Source organism: Dipteris shenzhenensis, chromosome 28, assembly GCF_047967505.1.
Source record: "Dipteris shenzhenensis isolate YYH24624 ecotype China chromosome 28, Dip_SZ_1.0, whole genome shotgun sequence".
In the NCBI taxonomy this organism is placed as follows: Eukaryota; Viridiplantae; Streptophyta; class Polypodiopsida; order Gleicheniales; family Dipteridaceae; genus Dipteris; species Dipteris shenzhenensis.
In genome coordinates this window covers 29,138,458-29,150,172 of record NC_141623.1, presented here as the reverse complement: position 1 = coordinate 29,150,172, position 11,715 = coordinate 29,138,458, and the positions used below count along the sequence as shown (strand labels likewise).

Here is an 11,715-nt window from a genome sequence, read left to right as displayed (position 1 = left end):
TTTCCTAGTCTGAACCTTGGTCACTCACGTAGCATTTCAGCATATCCAACGCTGTAGAATTTGCTACTTCACTTTGACCATCTGTCTGGGGATGAAAAGAAGAAGAAAAATTCAGATTCGTCCCCATGTTATCAAATAAAGCTCTCCAGAATAGACTGGTCATTCTGGGATCTCGATCACTGACAATGGACTAAGGCAAACCATGGTGCTTAAAGATGTGTGCCATGAAAAGCTTAGCCATATGATCTGCCTTTATGGTTTTGCGAACCTGAATGAAATGAGCTTGCTTGCTGAATCTATAAATGATAGTCCAAATCCCATCATTCCCTGACTTTGATCTTGGCAAATCAAAAAAGAAGTCCATTGTCATACTTTCCCACGGTTCCTGAGGCACGAGAAGAGGCATAAGTAGGCCAGGTGCCTTCCGTCTATCGTACTTTACTTTCTGACACGTAAGGCATTCAGTAACAAACTGATGTATATCTTTCCGCATCCCTGGCCAAAAGAAATACCTCTCTAGTGCTAGAGTTGTTGCTGTAATTCCTCTATGTCCAGCATAGGGAGGTGCATGGCATTCCTCCAAAATATTTTTCCTCATCTCCTGGGTGATGCATAGGCAGTCATCTTTCATTAGATACCCATCTTTCAGGGAATAGTGACTGGTGGACTGCCCCTCTTGCATTTGCTGTAAAATCTCGCCAAAATCTGCATCATTAGCATATTGCTCCCTCATGCCTTCCAGGTCCTGATGATAGGCAATAGTCACATTATTGACCTGGGGTCTTCGAGACAAGGCATCTACCACTGTGTTCCGAATTCCTGGGGTATGGACAATCTGAAAATGATACATTGACAACATATTTGCCCATTTTATATTCTTCTCGGAAAGTTTTGTCTGAGTTAGAAAATATATCAGACTTTGATGATCTATTTTAACAGTAAAATCTGCACCCAAAAGATAGTGCTTCCATGTGTTCACAGTATGAACTACAGCCAACAATTCTTTTTCATAGATTCCCAGATATCTTTCAGCATCACGCAATCTTCGGCTCTCGTATGCTACTACATGTCCATTCTGATGTAATGCAGCCCCAACACCATCTCCACAAGCATCGCAATCAACATCAAAAGGTTGATAAAGATCCGGGACTACAAGAATAGGCTGTAGTCAACTTCTCCTTGAGTGCATTGAATGCTTTCTTTTGGGATATTCCCCATGTGAAGGCTGCATTTTCCTTAGTAAGGTCATGTAATGGAGCTGCGATATCAGCAAAATGCCTGATAAATCTCCTATAGTAGGAGCAAAGTCCCAAAAAACTACGAACTTCATGCACAGTTTTCAACTCAGGCCATTCTTGGATGGCTCGGATCTTTGCAGGATCCATCTGTATCCCATTCTTGGATATTATATGCCCCAGATAATGGATCTCTTCCAAAAATAATTCACTCTTCTTGCTATTGGCAAAAAGCCGATGATTTCGAAGTTCTTGAAATACCAAAGCAAGATGTTCCCTGTGCTCTTCTTCCGTCTTTCAAAAGACTAGGATATCATCAAAGAAAGTACCCGTGAAATGCCTATACTTTCGAAAGATACGATCTATCATTCTATTGAATATGGATGGAGCATTTGTCAACCCAAAAGGCATCACTACGTATTCATACAACCCGAATGTAGTGCGAAAAGCTGTCTTATGCACATCTTGCGATTGTATCCTGACTTGATGATAGCCACTCTTCAAGTCTATCCTGCTGAAAATTGTTGCTCCTCTGAGCTGGTCAAGCACATCATCTATGCGTGGTATCGGAAATCTATTTTTGATGGTCATCTTATTCAATGCACGATAATCAATGCACATTCGAAAAAAACCATCTTTCTTCTGTACTAGAAGTAGTGGTGAGCAAAAAGGAGACGAGCTGGGCTGAATCAACCCTTTGGACAACAAGTCCTGTACCTGAGCCATAATCTCCTCTGTCTGAGTCGCACTGACTCTATAAGGTGGTCTATTTGGTGGCTCACTACAAGGCATTAACTCTATCCGATGATCTTTTGGTCTCTCTGGGGGTAACTCCCCTGGCAAAGCATCGGAAAAGCAATCTTTAAAGTTTACAAGAAATTGAAATTTATCTTTGTCTACATCATTAATTTCAGCATGCATATCATTTTCTTTTTCTTTTACAAAAACCATGTACGCGGAAATTGCAGACTTTATTGCTTTACCACATGTAAGATCAGATACAATGGGGATAGTCTCCCCTTTATTCTTGGCAACTAGACGTTGGTTTTTCCTCCTATAGATAAAACTCAACACCCTCTCAGGGTATTCTATTGTTACTTCCTTTCGATGGAACCAGGGTGTACCAAGTACAATATTATGCTGCTTGAGAGGAGAGATTAAGAAGTCCTCCTGATCTACATAGCTCTGTACATGGACACGAAGCTTTCCAATCAAAGGAGTAACTTGCACTGGATTCCCTTGGAACATTTGATCGGCATCAAGAGCTCTACCTAGCTCTTCAATTTTTATCCCTAATCTCAGGGCTAAATCTTCATATATGAAATTGTCTGTAGACCTAGATCAAAGAGGATTAATGCTTGCTGATCTCTTATCTTTTCCCATGATAGCAAAAGCTCTTTTTCCTTTGGGTCTGAGGTACTCCCCAAAACATTTGGGGCTGCTCCCACCATTGGCCTCGGTGGTACTTGTGGCTTTTTCTGCTCCTTAGAACCCCAAGGCTTCTCAAGGCACTGGGTAGCCATATGCCCCTCTTTCCCACATTTAAAGCATTTTCCATCTCTGCGGAATTCAGCTATCTGTTCAGGAGTGAATGGGGATTTGCCTTTATATGACTTTGAAAACTGAGTACCTCTCGGCTTCTGAGGTTGAAACCCTTTCTTTTCAACCTTGGGATACTCTTTCTTTTTTGATTTTGAAAAATCAGTTTTCTTTCTTTCAGCACGTCCTGCACGCAAGGATAGTACCGTGGATGGATCTTGTAACGGCACAAGACTAGCTACTGAAGCTGAATGCATAAGGTCTTGAATGTTCTTTGCCCCCAAAGCATTCACTACTGCCTGAATTCTTGGACTGAGACCTGCTGTGTACTTTCTCATTTGGGTTCCTTTGGAGATCTTTTTGAAAGGTGCAACCTGCAAATAAGCATCCCAAAACTTTTGGTTGTACACATCCACTGTATCTCCTGCATCCATATGCAAACTGTCCCAATCTTGAAGAACATGATCTCTAAACTGTTTAGGCATAACCTGCTGGTAGAAGGCTTTCGTCCTTCCACCTCTTTGGGGCTGACCCATCTGTGGTCTGTGCACTCCACCATGCACTAGTTGTCGCTGTCAAGTGCAAACTGACCATTCTTAACTTGGAGGATTCTGAAAACTTTTCTGTACCGAATGCAGCATCAAACTGCCTGATGAACTGCAATGCTTTGTCTGTATGACCATATTGTCCATTATAGGTCATAAACTTAACAGATTTACCTCCCTCTTTGAATTCCTTGGTCTCTCTGGAAGACTTACTCTTCCTAGACTTCTTGTGTTTCCTTCTTTTCCTGGATGGTTTATCTGATAAAGAAGAAGATATAGAAGTCGAGCTCGAGGTAGACGGTGAAGGACTGGGAGATCGGTGATGATGCCTCAATCTCGTCCTGCTATGAGACCGTCCCCTATAAGTCTCTCTCTCTCTGGCTATACACGAGAGTGTGCCTCTGGCATTGGCACATCATAAGCTACATTAGGCATATTTTCTACTTGAAATAAATGCTGAGCTCTTGGATCCCTTTTGAGATTTTCCATCTCTTGCGTACGAGTGCGTACCATCTGCTCAAATTCTTGCTGATTTTGCTGCACACTTCTCTATCTTGGATGTGCATCCCTATCTTGTGGATCCCACTGAATAGGTGATTGGGCCATTTTCTTACGACTCGTCTGAGATCTGCAAGTTTGTCACACACACTGTGTATGCAACTGATGCACGCAACCTTTGCTTTTCACAGAGAAAAATTACCTCAACAAGAGGTGTCTTGCATTCACAATCTATGCCAATACCGGGCTGTCAACTCAAGGCATATACCCACAAAGTTGCCAAGGCATCAACAACTATATTGCCCCTTTTCTGGCTGCTGCAAAAAGCACTGAGTATGCATCTGATTCCCTTTTCCTAAGCACAAAGGCATGCATTCCTTGTGCAAATCTTTGATTTTTTTCTGATTTCTGCTTTTTCTGACAGTAAATACTTTCTCAGATAGGTGAAAACTGCTAGCAGAAACAGTCTCTGCAACTGTCGTTTTTCTTTTTCTTTCTTTTGACAGTAACCAGATGGGTAACTACTGGTTACACTAACCTGATCAATCTTGTTCTGGTCTGGTTACATTGACAGACTAGTTAGTCTGTAACTTGGCCACTAGCTTAACCAAACTGTCTAACTGAACCAGTCTAGTCTAGTTAATTAGTCAGTCTGGTTAGGCTGTCCTCTGACCAGATCTCTAACTAGGGTCAGCTAACTGGATGCCACGTGTCAATCACACACGTGTGGGCGCCACATCACCTGTCACATGTTCTGCCACATCAGCATCTGAGCTGGCTGCCACGTGTACTGCCATGTCAGCATCCCTCAGGCCTGCCTTGCCTGCCATGTCAACGCCATGTGTCAGGTCTACCACATCATCAAGCCTAAGGTTCCAGACCTTCTAGCTAGTCAACCTCGCGCGTCGCGCCGACGCCCTTCTCCTTCAACAACGCCTAGTGCCCGCGTGAAGAATCGACACTTTCCATCAAGGATACACCTGCGTGGGAGGGAGTAATTGTCACGCGTGTAGGAGTCTTTTGTCCTTGCTAGCCCTCCCGTCAAAAGCAATTGTCTGTTCCGTCGTTTCCTTTGCCATACATCCCCGTGAAGGTGTTGCCAACCTGATCAACCTTTGTACTGAGGTTCCATTAATTGAACCTGCAGATGACGGAACACCATTCTACGCAGGTGCTTTAAAAGCCTATCGCTAAACGTCGACATAATTAGTGCATCCCTCCTCGCTCTTCGTTAGTTATAGACACAGCGGGTCTATGCTCTAGTGCTGTGACGAAAAGAAAAGTCCGTAGGTGGATGCAAGCTTGCCCGCCGTCGGCTTCTCTTAAGAAATACAATAACTGATAGCTGAAACGCCATGTTAGCCCACTGCTCTCCACAGGCCAACGTACTCCTTCGCTTGAATCGTCACCTTCTTGAGGAAGAGGGTGAGCCTATTGCTCTGATACCAATGAAATCTTCCTTCGTAAAAGATAGCAAAGACACTCTCATTTTCTCTCCCTCTCTCAACAAATACACTAGGGCCCAGGACAATCGTCAGGCTGGACCCCCCCAAGGCTTTTATTACTTGAGAGAAAACTGAGTACAAGACTTCAGCGTGGAAGCTGTTCATACAAAATTCAAACGTAAATGAATCATTACATGAGCTCTTAGGCTCTCTTTCTTGGCAACAAGCCACTTGTCAAACTCTACATTACTTTCCTAATTACATGCCACTAAGGGCAACTCTGGAGTCTTTGAAGCACTTGGTCACGCGAACCGCCTCTTAGACTCTTGTTAGGCTCCCATAGCGCTTAGGAAAATCACTCTTCCTAGTACCTGCAACAATTTATTAAAGCGCACCACCATGACACCCATTAATTGTTAGCACTTTGCATGCAAATAACACATTGTGGACTAATTCTAGTCACGGTGGGCGTCCCCACTGAACACATGTGCATACATAACAAATATTTAAAAATATATTTATTCTTTGGTTGACCGAAGTCAATGCTCTTGATTATAATTAAGAGGCTTTGACCAAGGGTCGAGGCGCCTTAATTATAGTCAAGTCTCTCCAACCGAAGTTGACACATCTTGGTTAACCGTAGTTAACCCTCTTGGCAATAAACCAAGTCTCGTTGACCGAAGTCAACACTCTGTAGTCAGCTCTATGATTCTCTTTCTTGGCAACAAGCCACTTGTCAAACTCTACATTACTTTCCTAATTACATGCCACTAAGGACAACTCTGGAGTCTTTGAAGCACTTGGTCACGCGAACCGCCTCTTAGACTCTTGTTAGGCTCCAACGCTTAGGAAAATCACTCTTCCTAGTACCTGCAACAATTTATTAAAGCGCACCACCATGACACCCATTAATTGTTAGCACTTTGCATGCAAATTACACATTGTGGACTAATTCTAGTCACGGTGGGCGTCCCCACTGAACACATGTGCATACATAACAAATATTTAAAAATCTATTTATTCTTTGGTTGATCGAAGTCAACGCTCTTGATTATAATTAAGAGGCTTTGACCAAGGGTCGAGGCGCCTTAATTATAGTCAAGTCTCTCCAACCAAAGTTGACACATCTTGGATAACCGTAGTTAACCCTCTTGGCAATAAACTAAGTCTCGTTGACCGAAGTCAACACTCTGTAGTCAGCTCTATGGTTCTCTTTCTTGGCAACAAGCCACTTGTCAAACTCTACATTACTTTCCTAATTACATGCCACTAAGGGCAACTCTAGAGTCTTTGAAGCACTTGGTCACGCGAACCGCCTCTTAGACTCTTGTTAGGCTCCCTTAGCGCTTAGGAAAATCACTCTTCCTAGTACCTGCAACAATTTATTAAAGCGCACCACCATGACACCCATTAATTGTTAGCACTTTGCATGCAAATAACACATTGTGGACTAATTCTAGTCACGGTGGGCGTCCCCACTGAACACATGTGCATACATAACAAATATTTAAAAATATATTTATTCTTTAGTTGACCGAAGTCAACGCTCTTGATTATAATTAAGAGGCTTTGACCAAAGGTCGAGGCGCCTTAATTATAGTCAAGTCTCTCCAACCGAAGTTGACACATCTTGGTTAACCGTAGTTAACCCTCTTGGCAATAAACCAAGTCTCGTTGGCCGAAGTCAACACTCTGTAGTCAGCTCTATGGTTCTCTGGTTAACCCTCTTGGTAATAAAGTAAGTCTCCTCGACCGAAGTCAAGTTTACTTAACCAGAGTCAAGTATCTTTGAACGTAGTCAATTCTTTGACCATTTAAAAAAAACTCTTTAACCATAATTAACACAAATGGAAACTTCTTTAATTATGATCAAATAAATGGTCAACTAGTACTTTGACTTAGGATATTTGCATTGTGGTGACATGAATGACTTCCATCAGGGCTGAGACTCTACAGGTTAGCACAACTAAACAACAATCTACCATGCTGCATACCAGGTTCACTTGACCAGATGCTACAAAGCTCCTCCTCCAACTTCGAGAGTTCTAGTAATAAACAGGCACCATAGTCACAATCCACCTTGTTGACATTGCAACACAGATCATTTACTTTCAGCTCCTGATCATTTCCATCAACAGCTTCTTTACCAGCAATGTTTGGACCCTCTGAACAGTGGTCATTTGCTTTCAGCTATTGTTCATGTACATCACCAACTCCTTTACCAGATATATTTCTACTATCTAATGCGTTGTGAAGCACACTACCTGCACCATTATCACTATCCACCTCGACCACGGAACGACGACCATTTGCTTTCAGCTCCTAATCATTTCCATCATCAGCTCCTTTGCAGGTAATATTTGGACCATCCAATGCATTACGAAGCACATTTTCTTCCCAGGGATGTCTTTCTAACAAGTAATGTGGCAGCACACGCTTGAATACATCTGAATCATACTATTTAAATCGTTTTGCTTGGATTTTTTGGCATCCAGACGTTGCTTCCAAGCCTCTTTGGCTTCATTGTACTCTCTCTCCAGATCTTCTTTGCACATGACCCGCAAGAGATTGACAAAATCATCATTTGGCAAGGCAGTGCACTCCACAAAATGAGAGGCGAACAACAAATTCAAGACAGGTTGAGCATCAATGGAATGATAGACTGCTTCTGCTTTAGTGTTGGTGACCACCTTAGCTGAAATGCGCATGCAGACAAGCAGGGCAGTTCTGTGGTGGCCTTGGGAGAGCATAAAGCCCACCCGTTGGTGGTGCTCATGATCACGGACAGCACTGGCAGCTATTTGGGAGGGCATGAGTTCATGGAGGAGCATAGGCATATTGAATCCTGGCAGAAGCTTGAGGTCATCTTCTGATTCCTTGCGCTGATTCCTTGCGGAGAGAGATTTGCAGCCTCTGGGTTCTCTGCTTTCGGCTGGGGATGCTCGAGCTGCTGGACTGAGATGTAAGTGAGGGGCTTATGTTTGCACCCTGCCGCATGCACACACACAGCTGCAAAGCTCCATCAGATATCTCACAAAGTTGCAAGCCACATCCCTCCTACTGGCTTCGTGCCCGACCATCTGTTTGTTCCCAGGCCAGTAAAACAAGCAAATTCAATTCTTTTGAGGTGCACATGCAGTGTACAGGCCAGGCTTAAGGGCATCTGCATTCATTCTTTCCAAGACCCTTCGAGGTAGCAAGCCCTCTTCTTTGAGTAACTGAGTGCATTGAAGCCAAGCTTGGCAAGCTTCCCTTGTTTATCAAGGGTTGCTGATCCTGGCAAGAGCGTGTTACAGAGAGCTGCCAATTTGCCCCTCAGGGATGAGCACTTTGTCTACGAAGGATAGGTCTTGCTTGTCGGAGATGATTTCTATCAAGCAAAAGATGGTAGGGGGGTGGCTGGTTAAGCTTGCAGCACCTCCATTCTCCACAGGAGTAGGCATGGTGTGCCTGCGAGGGGCAATTGGGGTGCTCTTGGGGGTAGCAGAGGGAGCTGCATTTGTAGTGGCAGGACGAGGAAGGGCATCGACCTCTGGTAATGTTGGCAGAGGGCTGGAAGGAGCTGGTTTCATTAATGGATGTCTCATGAAACTTCCCATTCTCAAAACAAAATCAAGTAACTCTCTTAACATAGCCCTTAACGCCTCACTCTAATTAATGAGGTCCAAAACCTTACAGAAGTATATTGTCCTGGCCCCACATTCAACAAAATCACATTAGGCACAGCCTTCTCGTGAAGAAAGACTCTTCTCAACCCTTTCTTTTTCCCAGAGCATCTGCTGCCTCCTCTGGATACACATCGTGCATTATCCTTCGTAGTGCAGTCAACTCTAACACCTCAACATTCTCTGCCTTCAAAATGCTCATGGGCTCTGGTGATTCTCTAACCACTAATTGGAGCACTTCCATATATTCATCTGGGCACTGGACTTCATCCAAACTCTCCACTGTAAACGCAACGACATCAACTGTCTCTTTCACCAACTGTGTCTTCATTTCTTTCTTGGATCTTTTTCTTTTTTGAGGAGAATCTTTTGTTGCTTCTATCGTCTGCCCCACATGCAACAAAATCAAAACATAAGGCACGGCCTTCCCCTCACGAATGACTCTTCTCTGATAAGTGTGCATGTCCTTTAGGGTGCCTACTGAATTAACCACATTTTTCCTGTTTCTGACTTGGATTGCTATGCAACCTATGCAGCTGTCATCACCAATGTCATATTCTCCCTTATGATTAGGCAACACAAAAGGTATGATGAGATCATATGCCTCCTGCCCTTTATTGCATATCATGGCCCCACAATTCCTTATAAAAGTCTTGAGAACGTCAGTTGAAGGGTATCCACCATAAAAGCGATAAAATGCATTGAAAAACACACGTGCTTCTTTCAGATGGCCTGACTTTGTGAACCCCTTCCAGTTCCTCAAGAAAGCTTGAAGAAACTCTTCCAACCCTTGAGGAGTAGAGAAATCATTCCGGTTCTGTAAACTGTCCATGGCATTAAGTAGTAAAAACCGTGCTACTAGCTCTCCTCTTTCTCCTGCACTTGCAATACCGTTCAGGAGTAGAGAGTTTAAATGTCGAAGTTGTGTAGTAACCAAGACTTCACTGTGCAGAACCTGTGCTGTTGCTTCAGCTAAAACAGGTTCAGGTAGCGCATGGGTAAGCACATAATCTTTAGCTGCTGATGTATGCAGACAGATGCGCATATGTGATGCAACCAGCTGTTGAGCAACCATTGACTGTGGGCAAACATCCACACCTAATCGACGGCCAAGAAACACTAATGACATATCTCGAGACTTCAGCTTTTCTTGGCCCTGCACTGACTTTACTTCTAGCCCTCCAAGAAGCTTGACTTTTGCCAGATTTACCAATTCTTGTGTATTGTGACCTTCCAGAAAAGCAGCCCACAATGGCCTGCCACGAACGAGAAAACGTTCTGGTTCTGCAGCCTCGTTCAGAGTGGTGGGTTGTGATGTAGCAAGTATATTAAACGTGGGCATTCTTGATAACGGCACAAAAAGTTGGTTGAGACCGATCCTCACTTTAGCACTTGGGTCCTCCCTATTCACAGGGGTAAAATTGCTCACCCTTGCGGTTGTATCAATAAACAACACAAACGATCCCATGCGTTGAGCTGCATTAACCTTGACAGGCAGCTCTGCGCAGGCTCTTCTAAAAACAATAAAGCTTCTCTGACCTGTACCATGGGCTTGAGTAAGAAGCTCCCTGGCTTCGTCTATCACGAACAAAAACTGAACACCAGATTTTTTGAGGGACTTTTCGAATTTGTTCCAAACAGCAGAACATGCAAGCTTCATCTCGTCCGAAGAGCACTCTGGTCGCTCTAAAAGTCTGTCTAGTATGCCACCATAGTCCTTGGTCTGCTGTCTGTGAAACAGCTCGGCTCTATCTGGAAACGTTTCTTCGTTGGCCAACCAATCAAAGCAGGCCCGGAAGATGGCGAAAGCCTGCTCAACTTTGGTCATCGTCACAAAGTACTGTCTCAATTGTGGGTGCGAGGGAGGGTACCCTGTAGATGTGGGTTGAAGCAACGAGAAATAGAAAACCATCATACCGCTAGCAGCATGTGCAACCTCTTTCATTGCCCTAGACTTTCCCCAGCCGCTAGACTGGACTATTGGAGCGCATGGAGCATGCCAGGTCTTTGTATCTTGAGCCCACCTCATGAAGCACCGATCAATATAATGCTGAACATAGGAGACAACGAAGCCTTCTGGGTCCTCATATTGTTTGTCGAAGGCCTTTTCGAGAAGATCCAGCTCGGTTGGAGAAAGACCCTGGGCGGGAGCGTCGGCTTTAGCATCGTCAATGGCAAACAAGCTCTCTATGATCCGTTTCATCCATTCTTCGCTGTTCTGTGCCGCAAAGATTTGCTGTAACGTTTGTGGAGGAAAAGTAAGAACTCTGTTAATCAAAATACTAACGCTTTCATCAGAGAAGGTGCCCGCACTGGCGGCCACAGCACTAAAGATTCGAGAACGACGGACGTGGTCCGAAGTCAGAATCTCCGAAGGATCAAAGGCAACGGTGTGCTTGCACTTGTCCCAGCCCTCCTGTAAGCGCTGCCGGTCGTCGCCCATGCTTTTTCAGATGGGAGACAACAGTTAGAGAGCCGAACACAACCAATCTGTTGTATGGCAAAACAGAGAACAACAGGATGAGTGTCTTGTTATTCTCTCTTTTGCCATACAACAGATTGGTGTGCAAAACCAACAGATTGTTATTCTCTCTTTTGCCATACACAACCAAACTTCCTTTGGCGATGGAGATGGAGTTGGAGCTGGAGGTGAGGACGGAGATGGAGATGGAGATGGAGATGGAAAACAGGTGGAGAAATTTGGGTTGAGGATAGGAGATGGAGATAGAGGACGGAGATGGAGATGGAGATGGAGATGGAGCTGGAGGTGAGATGGAGCTGGAGGTGA

General features: G+C 44.2%; 1 protein-coding gene across 1 annotated transcript; it reads right to left on the bottom strand.

The window, feature by feature from the left end:
• Positions 1–8,553: 8,553 nt before the first annotated feature.
• LOC147883423 (uncharacterized) lies at positions 8,554–11,496 on the bottom strand. The gene has a single exon (XM_087399192.1). The coding sequence runs from the start codon at positions 11,368–11,370 to the stop codon at positions 9,013–9,015; it is 2,358 nt and encodes a 785-aa protein (XP_087255318.1). The 5' UTR covers positions 11,371–11,496; the 3' UTR covers positions 8,554–9,012.
• Positions 11,497–11,715: the final 219 nt, after the last annotated feature.

Bases quoted from the DNA above. Each gene is read 5' to 3' on its own strand.
- LOC147883423 (XM_087399192.1), bottom strand. From the start codon at position 11,370: ATGGGCGACGACCGGCAGCGCTTACAGGAGGGCTGGGACAAGTGCAAG.